A 25,915-nucleotide genomic window follows, 5' to 3' on the forward strand; every position below is an offset into this window, starting at 1 on the left:
GTGAAATCTGTAAAAATCGAAATGTTGTTTAATTCAAACAATAAAACCAAGATAAATAGTGAGTGAGGGACATCATCGACTCTCATTTTTTGCTTGCTTGTCACTGAGTTGTGCATATTAACTGTTTTGTGAAAATTAAGCGAAACTTTAAATTGTCGTAACTTTCTTATTTTACACCCGATTTTGAACAAATTTTTAGCGTTATGCTTGTTTCATTTTTCTATTATGATTACAACCAACATTTTTCTGGGGTGGACTTGATCTTAAATCTGTTCAAATCAATTGATTTGTCAGCACCAAAGTTTCAAAGTTTCAAATTTATTAACGATCCTTCAAATAAAACCCCGAAGGGGTGTACAAGGATACAACAAATGAAATAACATAACCTCTGAGGCAGCCCACTCATACCTTCCACACTGGAGCATGAGGTCGATGTGGAATCAAGCAATGATAGTCAGAGTGGAGAGGTCATGTGTGGGTGGGCTTCTGAAACAGCCCTTCTCTCCCCGGAGACGAGGTTGCGACAAGCCGATGTTTCGTAATCAAAGCGCGCGCAATTTATGTAAACATGATTTTTCACGTGCATAAACACGACATATCGACCTATGGCTATGGTCAAGCTGCATTGACATGTGTTCAAGCGCAAGCTCTCGCTCGACTGGCTATCAGATGCTGAATCTGCTATAAATGATTGCAACCAAAACATTTTATAAATCAGCTAATATGGCACCTGTAACTCGCACTCGAAATCCAAGACCAACGAGGGAAGGAGGTCCCGCAGCAGCCGAATCAACGTTGGCTTCGAAGAGAGCAAAACGGGTAAGTGGGTTCTTAGTCTTCTTCAATAATGTCTTGATTTCACCAGGTTTGATCTCGGTGTTCGCGGCGGCCGCGCGCGCCGAGGGATGCCGGGATCTTCCCGGTCTTTGACTGGTAATGAACCGAGCCGTAGCCAGGCTATGGACGGAGCTGTCACTAATTTCTCAGACTTTTAGCCTAACACTTTTAGCCTCACATATCAGTGTGTTACTAGTAAACTATGAAAGGGATGGTCCGGGCTGAAAGTATTTATAGCTTAATGAATAGAGTAGTATTCAAATGCCGAAAATTTCATTAAAATCGGATAGGGCCTAGTCTAAGTTATTAAAAATGAATTTTATGTAGGCCTAGATCTAGGCCTAGGCCACTCACACAACATGCGAGGTTAGTAATACTAACCTCGCACAACGCATGTGGTTTCATAGTGGACTTTGACGTTTTCATTCATCACACGAATGTGAGGGAATTAGAAACGCCAAACGTTTCAGTATTTCTCCACTAATGATTTCTTTTTAATAACTTTAGTTTAAAAAAACAAAATGAAGTGGAAATTATTTATAAAACTGTTTTTATCGCTTACCTCCAAGTCTCAACCAGGATACTCCGTTCGATCCGTCCTTAATACTGCGGTGGAAAGTACGCAAACAACAATCGAAAAGCAATTTTTCGTATCGAACATTCTCAATTCAAGTCGTCAGCGCGTAATAGGAAATTGTACCAAAAATCAACAGGTTGCATCTCATGTATATACTTATTGGTAAAGTACGCCATCTTTTGACAAGATGATGATGAAAGTGGATTGAACGAGCAAGAAAATAATGCTGATCGCCTAGAATGCAGCTAGCTTGCAACACCGTAAACAAAGGTACGGTAGGCACTTAAGAACCAAGTTTGAAAGGGTACTCGTAAAATTATGTCACTCTCGCGATGAATATTCATTAGATCCGGTTGTGCGTGTTCAATACAAACTCTCTGCATGCATGCACTCGGTGTGTATTGAACACGCACGACCACGATCTAATGAATATTCATCGGCCAGAGTGACATAATTTTACGAGTATCCTTTCAAACTTGGTTCTTAAGTGCCTACCGGCTTGGTGAATAATATCGCGCGCCCTCTTTAGGCAAAAGTTGATATCAACGCTGACCAGGAGGCATCTACGTGAAGATCACGAAAAATGCTCTTATTTTATTAAAACAAACAACAAAAGAATTCAACAAACGGTCCATATGGTTCGGTAAGTATTATAGAAAAATCATATTTCATAGCTATGATGTAAAGTCATAGTTATTTTAGTAAAGATGGTGTGAAAGATTCGCGTGCACCAGGTGCATATGAATCCTTCACACACGAGACGATTTGAAACCATGAGTGGGCCTAGGCTAGATCTAAGTTGCAGCAATAAATTCTAATGCACTAAATCAGTTGTCAATCCAATTAGGTTTATTCATATTTTTTCCTCCAAGAACTAGAAAAATTGGATTGACAACTGATTTAGTGCATTAGATATTTATTACTGCAACTTAGTTCATTATACTGTTATAACTATAAGGGAGCCTATATTCGCACAAGTATGAAATAATGCCAATGGAATAAAGTATGATTTTATATAATATTAATAACTTAAGAAAAGGGGAAGTGGAGATGTGATATCAACAACCCACCTAATTAATATGATTGTTTTCACAAAATATTGCTAAATATTAATCTTCAATAATTTGTTATCCGATTTCGATGAAATTTTCAGCTGTTTGCTCTGTGAATTCTACTCTATGTAATAAGATATAAATATTTTCAGCCTGAATTATCCTTTAAATGTGCCATTCATTGCATTTGTAATCAGCAAGTGCCGTATTTTTTTTCAGAGTCTGTATTAATTGTTGAAAAAAAGGGAATCACTCCCATGACTCCTGAGACAATATTAAACCTCTCGACCATAAATAAGCCAAACTGAACCATTCATGTATGCAGTGCACTCCTCAAAATTCAATAGGCATAACGATAGCTGTATGACCATTGCACGGAAACATGTTCGTGGCACTCCAGTGGATGCACAAATATGTGTTCATGGCACGCTAAGGGTTGATTGGCAATTCTAGAAACATGTCATTCACCATAGTAAATTGCATAGCCTCCCAAGTGCTATTATAATTAAAAGAACCTGGAAAACATTAAAAGAGTGCCAGAAAGTTCTCATTGCATGTTAAAGCTTTCCCAACACGGCAGATATATCAATGGAATTAGGTTATGAAAATTAGCCCCCCCCCCCCTCCCCAAACTTTTTTTAAATTTTCATCTTTCTATTTTTTTGTTGATTTTTTCAGACTTCTGTTAGTTTGAAAGCAGAGACGCCAGCTGCCGACTCGTCCCCCGCCGTCAGACGCTCACCTAGAGTTTTGAAAAAGGTCGCGAAGGTGTCGCCGACAAAGACAAACATCTTAAAGGAAAATGTTAAGAGAGGGAAGGGAAAGGTGAAGAAGGAAATCAAGGAGGAGGAGGAGGATGAAGAAGAGGAGAATATGGATATCAGACCTTTAAAAGAAGAATCAGATGTAGAAATGGTATTAATAATATTCATTAACTTAGGGTATAGCCACTACAGTTAGGAATAATAATAATAAGGATTGTGGAAGCGCTGTCGTGTAGCGGTTCTGACTCTCGCCTTGCAATCAGAGGGTCGTGTGTTCGAATCCCACCATTGCCTAGCGTCCTCTGGCAAGGCGTTAATCTACACTTTGCCACTCTCACCCAGGTGCTAATTGGGTACAGGTGGGAAACGATCATCGTGGTTGGTTTAGCAAGTTTGTGCCTAACAGGCTGCTTGGAATGCTATGAATCCAGTGACCGGGTAATAATAATTGTGAAGCGCTTTGAACAGTCATAGATTGATAAAGCACTATATAAATGCCAATCATTTTTATTCTTACACATGTATAACAACTCTTATTTACCCAATATTACTACTATTACCACTTCAGCTGCAAGCCGTTTTTCCCGCTGGTAGAGAAGAGAAACCCTACTCTACCAGCTGGCCCAACATGACATAACATGCTATTACTACCCTTCTCCAACCTTGGTGCTGAGCACCTAGCGAGGCCGAAGGTGAAGGTCCCATTTTTATATGTCTTTGGCAGGGGCGTATCCAGGATTTTCCAAAAGGGGAGGGGGCACATTTTTCCGAGGAAAAATTATTTGAGAAGCAAAACAAGAAAAAGGTCTTCACTTTCAAAAGGTGGGGGCACATTTTTGCTTTTACGGCATTTTTACATTAGAAATTTCTTTAATTTTGCTTCTCAAGTGGGGGTTGGGCACGGGTCGGCTGTCCCCCCCCCCCCCCCCCCCGATCCACCAGCGATTGAACCCACTACATGTACCTCCCGTTCATAAGGCAGGCATATGTCACATACATATGTCCGGTAAAATCTGATTTATAGTAGCACTGAAAATAGTTGTAAATTGCAAGAGAAATTTTTCCTAATTCTATGAAGAATGTAGTTTCGCCTGATGTATTTATGAAAAATCATCTTTTCCCATAATACCTTGCTTTGGCCTTTCCTAGATTTTATTCTCATTTTTTTTCAGTGTTTGTTTTGTTGCATCATTAGTTTTGTCTTCTATGTTTCTGTGTAGGGAAGTCGCTGTAGAAATGTAATTATCTTTACTGTTAAGATACAGAGCATAGTTGAAATCTGTTCAATTTGTGAAACATTTATCTTCATATTTCTTCTCATTAACACAGAGTGATGGTGAGGAGACCCACCCTGGTTTATCAGAATATGAGAGGAGGAGGATGGAGAACATCTCCAAGAATGCTGAGTTCTTCGCTTCTCTTGATATCTTCAAGGTCAGTTTCTTCAGGAACAGTCGTATCGTTCCGTGCAGACCTTGCGGGTTAGTTGTGGGCAATCACTTGCAACTCGCCCGCAACATGGTTTTGTGCATGTTCAAATCTTTTATGTGGGCAATCAGACTTGTGTGTTCTCCTGTTGGCAACTGTGTGCAAGCTACATGTCAGATGTAAGACTTGCACGGAATGATGTGACAAGGCCTTAAATTATATAAATTACAAATCTTATCGCAGATTAACATCTGTTTTCGAGGGGAAGTTGACACCATTCGGACATAAATCATAAAATTTAATGAGATTTATAATCTAGGTCAGCTTGGTAAGGGTCAGAGGTCATAGGTCATCAAAAACTATTTCAGAGTAAGAAATGACAGTGATAATAATGATGAATATTTCATTCACAATGCGTAAGTGTATCAGGGTGTTCCAAGAAACTTGCGATCAATTGCAAGTTTATTTTTGGTCTCTTAATCAATTATATGTCTTGCAGTTAAATGCAAATCAGTGATTGATTGGTAATCTGCTCCTTCAAACAAGAAATTTGATCTGATTTGCTACAGCTATCAGTTGTGAAATTGCAACAGAATATTTTCAATTGATCGCAATTATTTTCTTGCAGCACTCTCATAGTTTGAGAAGGTCATATGTATTTCCAGTTTCAATATCTGTATCTAATGAGATGATCTGTGCTCACACTCTTCCCATGAGCTCCTGAAATGGACCAGGGGGCCGTTTCATAAAGCTGTTCGTAAGTTAAGAGTGACCTAAAGAACGACTGGTGATCCTTTCTTACGCGCTAAATCATCGCCTATGGTGTATACCATTTACCAAAAGAAAGGATCACCAGTCGTTCTTACAGTCGTTCTTATCTTACGAACAGCTTTATGAAACACCCACTTGGTTAGCACAACTTACATTGATGATATTTGACCTTTGATGATCTTTTAACCAACTGACCCTGTGATCGTTGATCTTATTTGGCCGAGGAAAATCTTGTTGCCTTCACTCCTACATTGCATACATTGACTATTTAACCTTTGATCTTTTAGGCCAAAGAAAATCTTATTGCTCTCAGTCCTCAAGCCCAGAAACCCAAGATACAGACCAGAGGACTAAAGAGGTATGTATAGTGATATTATTTATGACCTACCACCCCCAAACCAATACTTAGTCAACCGACACTTGTTTAATTTAAAAAATCAAATGCTGACCTTCAAAATGATATAAAACTTGTCAAAGTTGATAACAATAAACCACTTAAGATTCGGGATTGAGTGTAGAAGAAATTTATGGAGTTCTTCAAAAAATAAGGAGGAAGCAAGGTTTGAAGTTTTGGGTTAACTCAAGCATGAGATGTGCATAGCTGTGCAGTCACAATGAAATTTTCAAGCTTTTTAATAATCAGACCTTCATCTTAGATTGCATATTTACCGCTGCAGCAGCATGGTGCTTTGTGGGTGAAAGAACATTTTCTTAACCCTGGGACTGCAGAATTCTGTAGTTCCCATATATACTTTCTACAGGGTCCTTTTGGTTCCAGTAAGCAACTGCTTAAGTTACCACATCTATTAGGTTTACATTTCATTGATTTGTTATCCCTGTTTTCCAATATTAATCTATTATTGTGTAAAAAAAAGTCTGTGGTATAAGAAAAGAAATAAAGCCCAATTATATATACAAAACAAACAACTTTGCATGATTTATTATTGATTATAGATTGAAGATTTGATCATAATTTGCTCTTGTTCTGATTGCTGTTTATTTGGTTATTTCTTCTTTAATTCAGTCAGAGACAGTCCCATTCTCCTATTGTCCGAAGACCACCCTCGCTCCGTCTGCAGAAGAAGAGCCCGGAAGGAACAGCATTACCCGAGGGTTTTAAGGAACCACCTCTTCAAAGTTATTACACACAGCAGACCAGAGAACGCGTAGGTTTATTTTTTTATTTGAATACTCTAATCCTGTTTGAACACTCAATCCTGATTCAAACCTTCATTTTTGAGGAGTGCGATCGCGCCGGCGCTCCTACCGCACTCCTAAAAAAATAAGGAGAGCGAAAAATCGCGCTCCTAAAAAAAATAAAATTTGCTAAAATTTCACATTTTCATCTCTAAATCCATGAAATAGCCTTCTTTTTTCCACAATTCCTTGAAAATACTTTGATTTAGTTGAAAATCAGAAAAATGAAGAATATTCATCTCTTTCCCGGACTCTGATTTTAATTTAGACTCGGTAAATATTGCAGTCCCATGTAGTCCCATGTAGATTTTCATGGCAACACCATGCAAGTCTACATGTGGGACTACAATATTTACCGAGGTAAGATCAAATCAGAGTCGGGAAAGAGGTGAATATTCTTCATTTTTCTGATAGTTTTCAACTAAATCAAAGTAATTTCAAGTAATTATGGAAAAAAGAATGTCATTTCATGGATTTAAAGATGGAAAATGTGAAATTTTAGCAATTTTTTTTTTCATTTTTTTTAGCAGGAGCGTGTACGACATTTGTAAACGTATTGATGTGACCCAGGCATAGTTTCACCACAGATTAATTAATAGCTAACACAGCTATTGCATATATACAATGTTAAGAAAAATCTACATTTATCATACATGTATGTAATGAATTGATTTGAGCTCCTCACAGAAAGCGATTCTGAGGAGCTCAATTGAGCTCCTGAAAAAAATAGAGCGATTTATTGAGCTCCACGAAATTATAAACGTGAAGGACTGCTGATTGGTGGATACAGGATACATTACTCTCAAAATGGTGGCCATGAATTTCAAGCAAGATTTTTTTAAAAGAAGGGCGTACTTATCAGAAAGTGTTGGCATAATGCCAATAATTGGGGCTAAAATAGAAGCACATGCCCCCTGTATCCCTCTTAATCCATGCACACTCCAATTCTATTTGAATACTCAATCCTGATTGGTCGATACAGGAGAGATTGCGCTCTGACCCGATCAAAAAAGGAGGCCACTGATCCCAGGCAAGATCTTTTGAAAAGAAGGGCATACTTATTAGAAAGTGGGGGCATAATGCCAGTACTTGGGGCAACTTTAATCATTTCATGTTCATTGCAGTTTGAATACTATATCCTGATTGGTTGTTACAGGAGCGATTGCCCCTGATCCAATAAAATTAAGTCACAAATCTCAAGCAAGATCTTTTGAAAAGAAGGGGGAATAGTATTTGTGAGAGAGTAGGAGTATAGTGCCTAATATGGGGCTATTAAAAGAATGCATGGTCCGGCCTTGCATACTCCTATTAGAATACTCAATCCTAGTGTTGGTCGACACAGTAGAGATTGCTCTCTGACCCGATCAAAACTGGAGGCCATGAATCTCAATCAAGATCTTTTGAAAAGAAGGAAGTACTTTTGTGGGGGTATGATGCCAAGAATTGGGGCTAAAAAGAGAGCACATGTCCCCTGTACCCCCCCCCCCCCCTCCTTAATCCATGCACACTCCAATTCCATGCTAATACTCAATCCTGATTGGTTGATACAGGAGAGATTGCCCTCTGACCCCATAAAGATGGATGCCACGAACGTCAAGAAAGAGGACAAGACAGATGCTGGAGCTGACTTTGTGAAGGGGCTGGCTGCCCTCGCCAAGGGGAAAAAGACAAGCATCAAGGCTGATGAAAGGGATCTTGACAAGTAAGCTCTTATTTCTCATTAACATTGAAACCCAGGAAAGGTATTCTGAAGTCATTTTATCTCTATATCTTATATTATATGAATGAATAAATTAAAAAAAAGAAATCTCTGTGAAGAAGCGATAGCGAATATTGCAAGTGTATTTGAAGTAAAAGTTGACGCAATCTCACTGGTTTGCCACACTTCTTGACGGAATGGATTTCTATTGGTTGAGTGAGATGAGCTATAAAATCCTGAATCTCATTGGATAAAGCTGATATAGTAGGTGTGCCTGACATAAAATGAAATGAATAGAATAAAATGATGAAATGAATATAACAAAGTAATACAGATCCATGAAGATATTGAGTCAAGATTGAATGCAAGCAGCAATCCAAAGACAAATTATCTTCAGGTTTCCTCCCATGACGTACCTGACTTTATTAACTGTCAGAACATGATGTGAAGAAACTTATAACTAAGTTCAGCAAAAAGTCTTGTGCATCTGACCAAATGCCCACAAAGATTTTTTAACAGTGTATGGACACACTGATTCCCACCATCACATCTCTAATTAATTTCTCGTTGTCATCTGGTAATTTTCCTTCGCTGTGGAAAACCGCTATAGTTAAACCATTATTGAAAAAACCTGGCTTGGAAACAAAATTCTGTAATCTTTGGCCTGTAAGTAATCTGAAGTATGTATCAAAGCTTGTGGAAGGTGCTGCATATACGCAAGTAATGAAGCACCTCGACCGCAACTCTCTTCTTCCAATTAATCAGTCAGCCTATAGACAGTATCACAGTACTGAAACCACACTGTTAAGAATTAAGAGTGATATTCTCATGGCTATGGATGATAAGAAAGTCACCTTATTACTTTTATTAGATCTTAGTAGTGCATTCGATACCATTGATCATACTAACCTATTGCTTACACTAAATAGACACGTTGGTATTAAGGGTGTAGTACTTAACTGGATAGAATCATATCTAACTGACAGATGTCAGCGGATCCAAATTGATGAAACTGTGTCTGAAATTTTCTCAGTACCCTCGGCCCTCTACTGTTCACTTTTTTTTTATACAAGTCAACTCATTACAAATATACATATTCTATTTCCTAAAGTATCTTGTCACTGCTACGCAGATGACACACAGGTCTATCTGTCTTTTACGCCAGACTTGCTTGCTCAGCAGCAGAGCATCTCTCTTCTAGAAGACTGTGTTGGTTACATATGTGAATGGATGCTGCATAACAAACTTATGCTAAATGACAGTACAGCAGAATTACTAGTTATCGGTACATCTAAACAACTGAATAAGCTAGATTTTGACAGGATATCAGTTGGCAGTTCAGTCATAGAACCAAACTCTAATGTAAGAAATCTTGGTGTATTTTTTGATTCGCAATTGAATATGGAAGCACATATTACCAATGTGTGCAAATCTTCATTTCACATGATATACAACCTCAGACGTATACGAAAATACTTTGACAATGAAAGCATGAAAACAATTGTCCATGCATGCATTATTAGTAAGGTAGATTATTGTAACAGTTTGTTGTATGGGCTCCCCTCATCTCAAATTGGGCGTCTTCAGCGAGTACAGAACGCATGTGCACGGCTGATTTGTAGTCAATCTAGATTTTCAAGGATTACCCCTGTATTAAAAGATCTGCACTGGCTTCCAGTTCGCCAACGAATATCTTTCAAGATTTTGCTAATTGTATACAAGGCACTAAGTGGTCAAGCCCCCAGTTACATTTCTGAGCTTTTACAAAGAAAAGTTCACAGACACTCTCACAACCTGCGTAGTTCTAATGATAATTTGCTCCTTCACATCCCCGCTCGTAATACAAAGATAACTTTGGGAGATCGCGCTTTTGCCTGTGCAGCCCCAAAGTTATGGAATGGTTTGCCGTATGTTGGGAGATCCTGTCCATCAATAGAAACGTTCAAACTTAAATTGAAAACCTATCTGTTCAAATAACTTTTTCAACTTGTTCAAATTCTTTTACCCCCTTTTTCTAATTTTGTTTTTCAAGCATTTCACCAGCTCTAAATTGCAGCGCAGTAGAATATATGCACATAGTTTCTGCGCTATATAAATTAGTATATTATTATATTATTATTCTCAGACTGCCATTTTGGAGAGATTTCAAAGGTATTTTTCTCACTGATTAGTTACAGAGATAAAATATTTTATTATATATCTGAGATAAAATGGATCTCACAATACCTCACCAGCGCACTCTATGCGATCCAATGAGACATGTTTTTTTTTTTTAATAAATAGCAATCTGCTTTAAATGTGAAGGTTTCAAGAAGTAAAATTATTTCACTTTAAGTTCAGCATTATTTTAGGAATAATAAAATCACAATTTTGCTGTGGGGCAAGCCATGTAGTCGGAATAAAGTCCAAATATGCTTCAATTTGCAGCCGATGATGACGTCATTATGATTTGAAATTGAATTTGCTTTTATTCCCTCAGAGAGGCTAGAACTAGACTAGGTTTTAGTGGTCCTACCACTATTCTAAACTGAAATCACTAAAACTTTATCGGCTGGAGCGTTCATTTTCTGATGATTTTACAATTTATTATTTTCCCACTGAATTCATCATTCTTTCAATCTTTCTTCAACAGGTTTGCCACACAACTCCAGAAGATGAAGACGAAGCCTCAATACGTTGCTAAGGTGGTCCCGGAGCGCATCTTCTCCGTCGTCGTTCACCCGTCCGTTGACAAGACCATAGTAGCAGCTGGAGACAAGTGGGGAAAGATCGGTCTTTGGGACGTGGTAAGTACATAGCCAATTTACTGTGTTTCATACCAAGTGGAAGCAAGTTTTTGTAATCATTTATTATTACTAATTATTATTGTTGTTGTTTTTTTTTTCTTACATCAGTAATTATTCATTATTGTCATGTCTTAGTGTGTACTACTCTTTGTCTTTCAATCTGAGCGACAAGGGTTTCGATTCACAGCCATGGCGTGTTTTCCTTCAGCAAGAAATTGTAATATACCCACATGTGCTGCACACAGCCAAGGTCAGGTGACTGGGTACCCGGTGGGAAGAAATTCCTTGAATGCTTTGGCTTTATATGGAAACACAGATCAAGCTGGGGTAAAAGAAGCGGTGCTTTGCATCCTCAGGACGAAAAGGGCTTTATAAATCCAGTTCATACCATTACTATCATTTTTATTGTTATTAGTATTATCATTACTTATTATTATCACTATTATTATTATTATTATTATTATCATTATTGTTATCACTATTATCATTATTTTATTATTATCCATGGAAACACCATCTATATTCCTTTCCCAGAATTCCTCTAAAGGCGATGATGGGGTCTTCCTTTTCGCTCCTCATGCCAGACCCGTGAATTGTCTTCGGTTTGCACCCAACGATCCAAACAAACTTTACTCCGTGTCTTACGATGGGACAGTGCGGTGTGGGGACTTCGCTCATGCGTTGTTTGATCAGGTACAGTGTTACGCTCTTTTGGCCATTTAATCGGGGTGGGGGGCATCAGATCCTACAAAGTATTTCATGGGCCAAATTGTCTGGGGGCAATTGTTACTCTATTATGCTTGTGCACGGGCCTACAGATTTCTTTGTTGTAGTCTATGCTGGATATGCTTGTGAAGCCTGTATTGTATTTCAAAAGATCAAATTTCTAATAAGATTTGAGATTTTGGTCAGACTTGCTTTAATAGATTGCTTTGTGATTAATTTTTCCAAAGATCTGTACCCGAAATGAGTCAATAGCACAAAAAATTCTGGGAAATGAAAATGCTGTCCTCTCTTTTGCACTCCTCGATTTAGAGACCAACTCTAGAATGTTCCCCTATTCAGATTGCCAATTCAAATTATTTATGCAAAGAGACATCAATCCAGATAAACCAATTCAATCCGCATTATTGCCTTTAAAAAAAAAGAGAAAAAAAAGTACAAGAGTGGAACTCTTAAACTGCCACAAAGCTTTGAGGTTTTTCTCTACATTTTGACTTATTGCATTATCTGTAAAGTCTTACGGCCATTGCACACCTTATGATCGGTCTGAAACCCAATTTTGAATTAAAACATAGTAGAATTTGATGCAAATATTGAGATATAGAACTTCGTACTGTGCAATCAGCCTATGATTGTACAAATACTTATGTTCAGATCTGTGACATAATGACCAAACTTCCAAAGAAATTGGATATTCGGCCATAATGATGCCTTAGCAATCATATCATTTGCTAAGATTTTAAACCAATTTAGCCTTCAATAAAAAAAGCCCCGTAAATCATCTGTGTTCATTCTTCCAGTCAAAATGAACCTAAAATCAAACAATACTTTCCGTTCACATTTTCAAATAATTCTGAGCAAAATACGAGTTGTTCCAAGATTGGATCGTGGACCAGTCAGTCGTAATGTGTGTGGAGGCCTTCATAAGAGTCGTTTGTCACACTGTAGCCACAGGCCTACACATTTGAACACAATTTAAAGGGGAAGTTCACACTGACAAAAAGTTGACTTAAAAAAAAAAGCAGAAAAAGAGGTTTGAGAAAAATCCATCAAAGAATTAAAAGGTTTTAGAATTTCAATTTTTTGATTTGTGACATCATATGCGAGCAGCTTTCCTACATATCGTATGGGTTAAAAAATCAATGCAATGTCATTTTCTCAGAAAATCTAAAATGGTTTTTATTGTACATAGGGTACATGAATAGAAAAATCATTTCCCACCATTGCTAAAAAGAAAACTAAACAAATTCATCACTAACCATTACAAAATGGGGCAGCTGCTCATTTATGACGTCACAAATCCAAAACTCCAAATTCTAATAACTTTCTTTCTCTTGGATTGACTTTCCTCAAACCTTCACCAATATTCTTTGCTATTTTTTGGTGCTATTTTTACAACAAACTTTTATTCAGGGTGAACTTCCTGTGTAAATCCTTAGCTTTATGCATGCCTTACATAGTAGGATGAAAAAATTGAATAGACCAGGTGACTAGAATAGCACATCAATGAACACTTTATGAATGTATTTATTGCATTCCTACTTTGAATGCATATCATAGCATGTTGCACAATTTACTTGGCAAACTGAGAAATACCAGTTGTTCGTAGACGCATTTTTTTTTTTTATGTAAATGAAGCACGCAATTCAAAAGAATATATGAATAATCAAGACATCAAAGTCGGTACTAATCTCATTAGATTTTAAACCACCATGTCATTTTAGTACATATCACCTTTCTCTGATCATGCGCAGAAAGGAAGTACGAACTGGCTTGTGTGAAGTAGTGATACTACGCCTACGGGCAGACAGCCGATTGCTTGCATATGCCTATACCAAGAAAGAAGGGAACACATTTTAATGTCAACATCAGATGCGGACATGCCACTCTAATATATGGATTGCTTTACGACAATTTGCCCTAGACCGCTTCATGATCACTAATCCTAATATAATAATAATAATAATATTCCGCATTTATATAGCGCTTAATACATCGGAACGACGTCTTTTACAGACATACTATTACCCCGGTCATCGGATCTTTGCCCGCATACAGTGTATGCACCTTCTCCACTCCCTGGGGAGCATTCCAACAAGAGTTTCAAGACTCAATTGCTAGGCATACTACATATAGGCTTTCATATCCTACCAGGTACCCATTTAACACCTGGGTGGAGAGTGGCAAAGTGTGGATTAACGCACTCTCGCACTCGTAATATGACTCATAAAATGCCATCTCTTTTCATTGTTCAGGTATATGTAGCAGATGACGATGAAATCATGTGGACAAGCTACTTTGACTTTCTGTCGGAAACCTCGCTTCTTGTTACATCAAATGATAGGACTGGAAACGTAGCAGTGGTTGACACTAGAACGAGGTAAACAGCTATCTTACAAAGGCACAGTTTCATTAGTTTTTATTGAGATTTTGCCACAAATGGCACCGTAAAACATCACCCATATAATGGAGGTTAGGAATGTAAGTTGAGCTTCTTAGCAGTACTGATATTCAGTATTTAGTACTGAATATGAGTAGAATACTGGTGGTTTCGTGCTAAATCCTGATTTCTAAAGTTTCAGTTTTGTATATTATCCTATGGTATTTTTCTTTAAATACTGGGGCCGCTTCATAAAGCTGTTCGTGTGTTAAGAGCAACTTTTAGAACGACTGATGATTCTCATTTGTGGTAAATGCTATTCGCCATTGTTCATTGGTGATTACTTACCACAAGAAAGGATCACCGGTCGTTCTTAAAGTTGATCTTAACTTACCAACAGCTTTATCAAACACACACCTGATGGTTGCAGCTTTGTAGAATACATAAGTCTAACTGACCCTTGATATTCATTCTATGTGTATCGGATGAGCATTACTATTTTTTTTGTTTTTGTTCATATCGTTCAGCAACAAGAGCGGTGAGACGGTGTACAAGGCCCACCCTCGGTATATTAAAACTCTCTCCGTCCATCCCACCATGCCTCACTACTTTGTTACTTGCTCAAATGACTGGTAAGCATTATTACTTGAGATTTTTTATTTAAAGTACAAGTCCACTCCAACAAGAAGTTGTTTTGAATAAAAAGATACAAATCCAACAAGCATGACACAGAAAATTTTATCAAAATCGGATGTAAAATAAGAAAGTAATGACATTTAAAACTTTTGCTTAATTTCACATAAAACAGTTGTATTCACATCCTGACTGGCGGCAGAAATAAATGTTAAAACTATTCACTAACAGTGACAAGGGCACCGATAGTGACAATTTTTGTGAATATCTCTTGCGTGTCTTGCGTAAAACTTTTTATATCAAGTGTTTGAAATAGACCTTGATCGAATTAAAAGGATACTCCAGGCCAGGCAGGCTTTAATGAAAATGAATTATTCTCTTATAGCACGGCCCAACTGTGGGACATCCGTAGCATGAAGGAGAGCGGGAGCAACAAGTCCATCGCAGTGATGCCGCACAGCAAGAGCGTCAACTCCGCATTCTTCTCACCGATCAACGGATCAAGGATACTCACTACCTCCCATGACGATAAGATCAGGTGAGGGGGATTCGTGTCAGAGGGAAAAGAAGTTTTACCCTAATGAGGGTAAAGTCACACAGGGGCTTTGTAATGATGATGATAACGGCATATTTACCCAGGGAAGCCACTGGCCAATGGGAGAAAACTGTTCTCCCAGCAGACCCTGTTATTATTATTACCTCGGCTTTAGCACGGCTACCTTGATCAGGAGCTCGAGCATTGAGGAATTTCTTCCTACCGGGTACCCATTCACCTCACGTGGGTTGAGTGTGGCACAGTGTGGATAAATTTTTTGCCGAAGGAAATTATGCCATGGTTGGGATTCGAACCCATGACACTCTGTTTCAAAGTCTGGAGACTAATCCACTTGGCCGCAATGCTCCAATGGGCTTGGTGCGATTTAGGAGCACTGGAATGTAATCATGGCAGTGGTGAAGCTCATCCGTTGTTGCGGATTTAGGTTGTAAGTTGTGAAAGGGTGCCCCTGAAAATAAAAAAAAAATAATATAATTTTTTGCTTGAACCAAATGATGGTAGGAAATTCAATCTACCCTGTTTACACAGCTTAAATTTTGCTGAATCTGTTTATTTTTTGTCAATTATTTCATTTGATGCATGGAATGATCATATTTAAGATTTGCGAACGGAAAGAAGTTAATTTTTACCCCTTTCCGTGCATGGGGGGAATGCTGACTGGGAAGAACGCACTTGTCAAAACGTTGAGATTGGGTGGTCCTTTTTAGGACCAACATTTGCCCAAAAAGATAAATGGTGTACCGTGAAACCTACAACACTATTCTTCTTCGCCATAGAAGCCTTCAGAAGTTACGTAATGTAATTGACTGTATTTTCGTTCTTGTTTTACAGCATCTTTGATACTGAGAGTGCTAAGACTGGGCAACTGAAAGGAGTTCAACGAACTCTATGGATGAGGTAAGATTGTTGGTGATTTCTTGATAATCATAATAGTTCTTGTATAGCGCATAACACATTATGAATAACGTCTCTATGCGCCTTCAAAGGACTTGGATATTATTACCCTGGCTGTAGCTCAAGCAGCTTTTAGCTTTGATTTGTGAACTGCTAGCCATTTTGTCCTTAAATTCCAAGTCGACCCCAAGAAAAAAACTCAATTCGAATGAATAGGAAAGAAAATGTCAAACATGTTAATTGCTGAAAATTTCATCAAAATTGGTAGCATAATTACAGACATATTAAAGTTTTGCTTAAACTTTAGAGAAGGGAAATGAAGACCTCACCCGCTTACAAATCCTTTTTATTTTATTTTACAAAATATGATATCTTCTTTTTTCTCTCTTATTGTGTGAAATGATGATCGATTCTTACCCACATGTAAAGATGTGGAATTGTCCTTTGTCTAACCAAGTCTGATTACATGGACTGCTTAAATATTGAGAAATCTATAACAAAAATTTGTTCTATCTTTCATACATGTATAAAACATAGATAAAATTGTATTATGTGAATGATGCAAAAAGCAGTACAAATATCGTTATGAAAGAACAATCTTAGGCATGAATCCTGCCAGCAACTTTTCATTTTAAATTATCACCATCACTGTTTTAAAAAAAAGGATTGCAAGAAAGCTGCAATTAATGAGAAGTTACCATATCATCTTAATTCTTTTTATTGTCTTTTCAGTCATAATAACTATACTGGTCTTAATTCTTTTTATTGTCTTTTCAGTCATAATAACTATACTGGTCGGTGGCTCACTGTATTCCGAGCAGCATGGCATCCGAGAAGAGAAGATGCATTCGTTGTTGGAAGCATGTCACAGCCGAGAAGGGTAAATAAAAAATTGCATTCTTAAAGAAAAAAGGGGCAAAAGATAGTAGAAGCACTATTTAATGAAGGCCTATACATGTGTAGGTACAAGATAACTTGTAATCCTAATTTGACGCGGGGGGGGGGGGGGAGGAGGCATAACCTGTGGTTTGTACTTCTGGCCATGAAATTACAGGAAAAAAAAATATATATATATAAACGTAAGAAATTCCTAAAATAGAAATGTGCAAGAGAAAATTTGGTTTTGGTTTTAATGACTATGATTATACATTTAACTGGCTTTATATTAATATTTGACTGAAGCAAAGTCTGTAAATAAAATAAGTGATTGTGGCCATTTTAATGAGGTGAAGCAGTTTAATCAGGATGGCATAAAGCTGTCTCTTTAAGGTTATCTCTAATATCCTGCGAAATGACAGCCTTTATTTCATTTTATTGTTTTAGATCGAGGTGTTTAGCTCGAAGGGAAAGCCTGTCCACTTTTTCTATGACGATCACCTAGCGTCGGTCTGCTCTATCAACGCGTTTCATCCAACAAGAGATCTATTGGCTGGCGGAAATTCTAGTGGAAAACTCCACGTCTTTATGACATAAAAGTGGAACATTAGAGTTTCAGTAATGTTCTTCAGCCATCTCTTTGAGATGCATTCTTTGCGGAGCTTATTCGTACCTGAGATGAGAGAATTGGATTGACATTTTCATCTGAGTCTTCTGTTTGTCAGGAGCAATTATGGTGGAAAACTGTCACGTAACAGATTTCTTGGTGGAAATTCTAGCGGAAAGCTCAATATCCCCATTGGCATAAACTGGTAATACACATTGATGTGCAAAATGTTTAAGATGATGTTTGTGCTTCCATCTCTTTAATATGCTTCTTTGAAGGAGATGATGTGTGACAAAGAACTGAGCATTTAATTGATGGTTTTATTAGAGTGATCCATTTCTTGGTGGCAATCATAGTCTAGTAGATGAGGTCTAGTGATTGCAAAGATTTCTAGTGGAAAACTCCATATTGTTATGACGTCTCGTGTACATGATAATGATGATGATAAAAGTCATCACTTAATATTCTGATGACTGAGCGTGTAATTGATGCTTTCAGCTCAGTGACCCCTGTGTTGGCAGAATTCATATTCAGAAGATTCATGTCTAGAGAACAAGATCTATTGGTTAGCAGAAATTCTAGCTGAAAATTCCATATTGTCGTGACATTAATTGTAACGATTCGTGTTGATCTGCATAATATTTAAGATGAACTATGTTTTCAAGCATCTAATATTCTGAGGAACTAAGCATTTTAGCAATTTTTTTCAAGCTTGTGGGAAACCTCACTGAAAGTTATGTGTCTAGTGAACAAGATCCATTTATTGTCAGACAATCTGTACCAGTAGTCGAGTCCACATCTTCATGGCATTATTTGTAACTCCATATATCGTTCTGCACGATATTTTGAAAATTTATTCAAGTTTTTGCCTCAGCCTTAATACGAGTAAGACAGCTATGGGGTGATAAGCCTTCAAGGCAGAATTCTCGAATGAAACACATTAAAACCAAAATCAGTTACAAAACTATGAGCACTTATTAAGATTTATAGAAATGAACTTGGTGTATGAAAAACAGAGCTGCCAAGTAGTACGGATTATCCGTATTTAGTACTGAAAAATGAGAAGAATACTAATGGTTTCATGCAAAATACTGATTTCTTTAGTTTCCGTTTTATGTGTTGTCCATTGATATTTCTTTGAAAATACTTATTTCCCCACCAAAATACAGATTTTCAGCGTGAAAAATACTGACATGTTCTTGTTCAGGTTGGCACCTCTGGTGTAATATATTGTAACCTAGGGTATTTTTATATCACCCAATCAAAGTTGTAACAGTGTTTCAAACTTTTATTTGTATACATGATATATTTGTTGTGTGTCATATCTGTGTCTGTAACATCAAAGGTAGTGTTCTGGTGTCTTTGTCTGAATGCCTCAGGTATTACAAATATTTGTAAACAGACTAATAAATTTTCGCCATGAAGTTGATCCTGAAGTGTTTTGCCTTTCACCCTTCAAAAGTGAAGCAATTGTTCAAACTTCTTGTGGGAAAACTTAATATGTGATATGATCTTCAGCCACGTCTCTCTAAGTTATGACAAGATCGAATAAACGTTGTATCGGTGGTCCAACTTTATCTAATATTCAGCTTTAATGTATCTTTTTCCTGACCTCTCCACATCTATTGCTCTGACCTCAAAGACATCGTTTCTGGTGTCGAAATTCTGCAGGAAGTTCAAATATTTGTATTACAGAATGTAATTCTAGAGATCTTCCAAAAGAGACCAAAACAGTATATAAAGAAGCGGTGAAAATTGATGGCATGGTGAAAGATATATGGAAATAGTACTATTATATATTGTGTGTGTAAAGTTTTTTTTTTTTACATTTGTGTTATAACTTTATTATAATGTATATCCTTTTTAGTGTAGATGTTGAAGATGTTGAGTAACTGTAAGGTTTTATAATAAAAACATAGTTTTTTATCAAGATTTTCAGAATAATGGAACTCCTGTTACTCAGTGCGCCTTGTTTTGCTTGATGCAATCAACTTATCACTACCAGGAGTTGATCCGTGATTTATATTCCCAAATGGGGGTAGCAAATGTGCCTCCTTCTCACCCCGCACCCCACTGGATCTACTTCTAAATCCTGTTGCATAAAGTTACTATTCTGGTAGCTTGGCCAGTCATTGGTATCCTTAATTTAATCCTTGATTTTGATTGGCTGAGCATTGCTACCATGGTAGTCACCATTAGATGGCAAAGTTACTATGATGGGTAAAGTTATGCAACAGGGTCCTGACTCGTGATTGACATGGATTGGTATAAGTTGGTTATGCTTGGTTGGTACAAATTTGACTGATTATTTGAATGATCAGCCTAGTGATTGGTTGGTTGGTTGATTGATTGAATGATTGGTTGATTTATTGATTGAATGTATGATTGGTTGATTTATTGATTGAACGTATGATTGGTTGATTTATTGATTGAACGTATGATTGGTTGATTTATTGATTGAACGTATGATTGGTTGATTTATTGATTGAACGTATGATTGGTTGATTTATTGATTGAACGTATGATTGGTTGATTTATTGATTGAACGTATGATTGGTTGATTTATTGATTGAACGTATGATTGGTTGATTTATTGATTGAACGTATGATTGGTTGATTTATTGATTGAACGTATGATTGGTTGATTTATTGATTGAACGTATGATTGGTTGATTTATTGATTGAACGTATGATTGGTTGATTTATTGATTGAACGTATGATTGGTTGATTTATTGATTGAACGTATGATTGGTTGATTTATTGATTGAACGTATGATTGGTTGATTTATTGATTGAACGTATGATTGGTTGATTTATTGATTGAACGTATGATTGGTTGATTTATTGATTGAACGTATGATTGGTTGATTTATTGATTGAACGTATGATTGGTTGATTTATTGATTGAACGTATGATTGGTTGATTTATTGATTGAACGTATGATTGGTTGATTTATTGATTGAACGTATGATTGGTTGATTTATTGATTGAACGTATGATTGGTTGATTTATTGATTGAACGTATGATTGGTTGATTTATTGATTGAACGTATGATTGGTTGATTTATTGATTGAACGTATGATTGGTTGATTTATTGATTGAACGTATGATTGGTTGATTTATTGATTGAACGTATGATTGGTTGATTTATTGATTGAACGTATGATTGGTTGATTTATTGATTGAACGTATTATTGATTGATTTATTGATTGAACGTATGATTGGTTGATTGATAACTAGGTTGGTTGATGCTGCCGCTCGCATCGTTTCTCTATCCACCAGGCGCACTCACATTACTCCTATTTTAAGATCCTTACATTGGCTCCCTGTAAAACAGCGTATTATGTTCAAGATTTTGTTGTTAACTTTCCATTGTGTTCATGGCTCATCTCCCCAGTACCTTATTTCACTGATCAAAAGTTATACCCCTTCAAGATCCTTACGTTCCTCCCTTTCCAATTCTCTTGTTACCCCCAAAGTTTCCAAAACTTGGGGTGAAAGATCATTTGTTTATTCATCCTCGAAACTATGGAACAGCCTCCCTCATAACATCAAACAGTGCTTGACTTCTGAAACTTTCAAAAATTACCTCAAAACATTTCTGTTCAATTCTTCTTAATTTCTTTTATAATTTCCTAAAAAGCGCCTTGAGCACTCTACAGAGTGGATTTGGCGCGATATAAGTCTTAATTATTATTATTATTATTATTATTGGTTGATTGGTTGAATGAATGATTGATAGATTGGTTGAATTAATAGTTGGGTGATTGATTGATCGATTTATTGGTTGATTCTTTAATTGGTCGGTTGATTGATTGTTTGACCGATTGATTGTTTGATTGATTGATTGTTGGATTAATTGGTTGATTGATTGAATGAATGATTGATTGGTCGAGTGATTGATTGATGAACCCGTCCATTGTATGATTGAAATATTGATTTCACACGTTTGATTTGCACACTGATTGTTAAAAATGAATATTTGATTAAGTAACCGATTTACTGATTGGTTGAATGAACAATTGTTGAATGAAGTGATTAAACAATACCGGTATTCGAAGAGACGGGTGGCGGTGTCTGGATGTTTCACAATTATTGGCGAGGCTGGAGGGGGGGGGGGGAGGGGTCTTTAAAATATGACTCTTCCTCTGTCAGTTTAATAAAGGGGGGTAAAATAAGATTACACGACTCAGAACTCTGTTTTTGAATGCATATTGCTTAAAACAGTGGGCGTATAAACATTTACTTTTGCAATTCTGCCAAAAATATGATTTTTTTCTTGGAACGTTTAGTACAATATTACAAAACCACCAAAAGCGGACCTTTTTATAAGCATTCTAAAACAATCTGAAATAATAACCCCAAAAATGTTACATTAGGAATATGACGTTGCCCTATTCTTATGGGACCGTTGGGAATAAACTGTGAAATGAATTTCTCAGACCTTCCATAAAAGTTATAAAGCGTTGTGTGCGATCTGGCATTGGTATAATTTGGAAATCTTTACAGGTTGCGTTTGACAAGGCTTTGAACTGAGGTTCAGAAATTAAGAAAGATACAGTTCAATAATCCGAGAAAAAATCATTCCCCTTCAATTAGATTTAGTTCTCTCAAAGTTGTATAATTGAAAAATCAAAATTTGCTTTGTATTTTATCCAAGCGCACCCTGTCTGTACGTCTGAAAGCCAAATAATATGCATTGTTGTACAGTTATTGCCGGAGTGATTGCATACTCGCTTCATTACCCGCGATAAAAAGCAAAAATCAACCGCAAAATTCATAGATTTGAGCAGACTAACTCACAATAAAAGCGTGTGTACTGATGGAGTGGCACCCCAATTGATACGTGAGCTTGTAATACACATAGCAGCTCGAGGTTCGGTGTTAATACACATGGCTGTACGCTTTTTACACTCTGGAAAACGTGCCTATTAATGTAACTCTTTATTATATCATTCGTGCTTCCGAAATGGCGCTTTAACGGTCGTGAAACAATATTGTTTCCGTTCAAGTATTCTCCTTAGGAACTCGGTTGACCCGCATCATCGCCAAGCTGGTATATAACCCATTGCATACGAAATATTGTACTCCTCAGTCAATCAGTCATTGTGGCCGACCTTATACAGACGAGAGAAATTACTCTTGGCCCCTTTTCGGTTTAAGTGGAGATATTGTCGAGCTGGGTTTCGAACTGACAACCTCACAATCACAAGTGTAATGCTCTACCCACTAGACCACATGACCTTATAAGGTAATACTCCAAGGAAATACTCCAAGAACAGGACATATATGTACTGTTCTTGGAGTATTTCTTCTCAATTGAATCAAGGATAGTTAACGATCTGTTTGTTTTTTCGACTGTCCTCATTGGTCTAATCGTATTATAGAATCACCTCGGTCTATTTATCCTTTGGATTTAAAGACAAACATCTTGAAGCGGAAAACAAACTTTGCTAAAGGTTTTATGGTATATGTGCCAACAGTCTGTAGAAGCGTGTCTAGCGGATCAATCTAGTTGGTCTACAGAAAATAAAACATTCATCTGATGTGCTTGACGTTTGGGTCATTATTTCCCTCATCAAATAACATATAGGTAAGTGTGTATTACAGGTTTTTTTATTTTGTAGCCTTCCTAGTCACATCCTTTCATGTACTTCAGTACAATCACTTTAAAAGGGCTAAAACCCTTTTCATTTTTTTTCATTAACGCACACTACGTATTATGTATTATATCTTATATTGTAAGGCGCTTTGAGTATGCGCTAGCGGATCGAGTATTTTGGCGCCACGAAAAGAATGAAATGCATATGCTGGAGCAATTGTATGCCCAGCAATGCAAGCTGCGTTCCTAACATGTTAATAATATTACATCTCACGCCCACGCTCGACATTTATTTCAACTGTGGTGATTGTATATACAATCTTATTTATCATACTTATTGCAAATTTAGCTGTAGCTGTTCTACTTTACATGTATTTTGTTGAAACAAATTAATGATTGAAATTGAGAGCTATAATTATACTAAATTTACTTCCACCTTCATGAAATCGTAAAAAGCTTACTTGTTCTCTTGTTGGATTATTTTGTTTATGAAAGGTGTAATATAATGATAGTTTTTTTTTTACTTTCCATTTAATATTTATGTTTCTATTAGTTACTTGTACATAAGACTAAATTACTTATATGTAAAAAGCGTAGAGATTCCGGGGGGAGGGCACTCTACCATTGATGATTGGATACCATGCGAGACCGTGGGGTCTCGAACGGAAAGCACCCTAAACAAGTATTTCCCATATTCTGAAAATGCACCCCTTAACAAGTATTGACGTGTGAAACCCTAACCTTAACGAGTATTGGAAACATAACGATGCGCTAATTGGCAAGTATTCCCTGAATTGAATCCCTAAACAAATAGAGATTCTGTTATATAATTATTATATGCGCTATAAAATCATTTATTATTATTGTTATCATTGTCATTATTGTTATTGTTGTTGTTGTTATTATTATTATTTCACCCCCCCCCCCTCTCTAATGGAAAGAACACGGTACGAACACGGTGTAAGATATTGGACTATGTGAAAATAAAATTATTCACACTGTTAAAAAAAAAATCAAATTCAACAGTGTGAAGATAGTTTTACACAGTGGACGCAGTGTGACTGTTCACAGCGTGTTCACACGGGCGACTATGATTGTGAATTATTATGTGATTCACACTTGAAATGCTCAAATTTAACGTGTAAGAGATTGTGTTCACACTGTGAACATCCTAGACCATGTTCTTACTTGCAGAAGGGCAAGCCTCCGAATTAAGGGAAGAAAAAATATACGTTATAATTCATGATTCAACTGTTCAAAGAACGTATGAAATGCCATGTAAATGTCATGTAGTTTAATCGTAATATCCAATCAGGTCTCTGCATTATAGGTGCCGCGAGCGTTATTAGTTAACCCATTCGATTTTTTTCAATTTGATATTGTTGATTGACAAACATGTATGAATATGATTCAAAATCTAACACTGATTCTAGAAGTGGTAACTACTGAACTTCCTTTGTCCTGATTGGGGAGATATGTCAATGATTTGGAACGATTTTTGACTGGCGGAAGAATTAGGGCTATTTTACTGTTTCAGACGATGAATTTTGATCCCATCATAGTTATCTTCATAAATAGCGATTTATTTTTAAAATGAGCTGGCTACGATACCCTTTCCTGGTCAGATATGGAATGTCTGATACATATCGTATCCAAAGGTAGTAAACATTCCACCCTCTAATTTCACATTTATTTTTTATGAATTTTTATGAAGTGCCTTTTGAACACACAAGTCTATGGGGTATGTTTTACGCGTGTGACACCTATGGCTGCTCATGTATTCTCTTCTAGGCATATGGAACACAAACATTGTGCAAGGACACACGTTGTAATATTAAGTTGTGACCAAGGAAAAAAAAGTTTACTTCAATTTCAGCGCTAAGATTACAGTGACACCCGGGTGGAGCTTTTGATTTGATTTGATTTATTTATTACCACATTCCAGTAACAAAAGTATATGTAAGAGTAATCATTTTTTTTCTTAGCATAACATAACAATAAGCAAATGACAACGAATAACGTATGCCGCATACATCCTAACAATCTAATTGAAATATATTTATACCTGATAAATTTCTTCTTGTTTTAATCATTGAAACAAATAGCAGAAAATGTATATATGTACATTTATTGACAATACATTTTGAAATGTGGGAGACCTCCATGATGAAGGCCTCAAAAGGAAAAGGGAAGGAAAACCAGACAAACAGTGCAATACCCAGGTTAAAGGAAAATCAACAACAGCAACAAAACAGAAACAAACAAAACGGGGGGGGGGGTCTGTGTGTTCTTTTACAAAGCTGTTCGTGAATGACACAGTAGGAAAGTTATGTTCCAAAATAACGACCCAAAATTTGCCATGAAATTCTCACGAAATATGTAGTTTTCAATATGCGACATGTGTGGGTTTCGTGTTTTCAACATTTATAAAGTTAATGTTAGTCAACATTGGCTAATTTCTGTGTACTTCAGCTAATCCCCATGTCAATATTCCAGTTTTTCGGAAAGCTACTATTTTATTTTGATCAG

At 36.8% G+C, this 25,915-nt stretch overlaps 1 protein-coding gene across 1 annotated transcript; it reads left to right on the plus strand.

The window, feature by feature from the left end:
• Positions 1 to 533: 533 nt before the first annotated feature.
• On the plus strand, positions 534 to 19,710 carry LOC121416962 (WD repeat-containing protein 76-like). The gene is made up of 14 exons (XM_041610497.1): positions 534 to 819; positions 3,145 to 3,381; positions 4,560 to 4,664; positions 5,717 to 5,787; positions 6,454 to 6,595; positions 8,177 to 8,328; positions 10,958 to 11,111; positions 11,646 to 11,804; positions 14,090 to 14,214; positions 14,742 to 14,846; positions 15,233 to 15,385; positions 16,235 to 16,300; positions 17,075 to 17,177; positions 17,621 to 19,710. Exons 1-14 carry the CDS (start codon positions 688 to 690, stop codon positions 17,768 to 17,770), a joined length of 1,854 nt encoding a protein of 617 aa, XP_041466431.1. The 5' UTR covers positions 534 to 687; the 3' UTR covers positions 17,771 to 19,710.
• The last annotated feature ends 6,205 nt before the right edge of the window (positions 19,711 to 25,915 follow it).

Source organism: Lytechinus variegatus, chromosome 6, assembly GCF_018143015.1.
Source record: "Lytechinus variegatus isolate NC3 chromosome 6, Lvar_3.0, whole genome shotgun sequence".
NCBI classification, from domain to species: Eukaryota; Metazoa; Echinodermata; class Echinoidea; order Temnopleuroida; family Toxopneustidae; genus Lytechinus; species Lytechinus variegatus.

Bases quoted from the DNA above. Each gene is read 5' to 3' on its own strand.
- LOC121416962 (XM_041610497.1), top strand. From the start codon at position 688: ATGATTGCAACCAAAACATTTTATAAATCAGCTAATATGGCACCTGTA. The intron at 820-3,144 runs GTAAGTGGGTTC...TGATTTTTTCAG, and splicing joins CTTCGAAGAGAGCAAAACGG to ACTTCTGTTAGTTTGAAAGC. The intron at 6,596-8,176 runs GTAGGTTTATTT...TGGTTGATACAG, and splicing joins CACAGCAGACCAGAGAACGC to GAGAGATTGCCCTCTGACCC.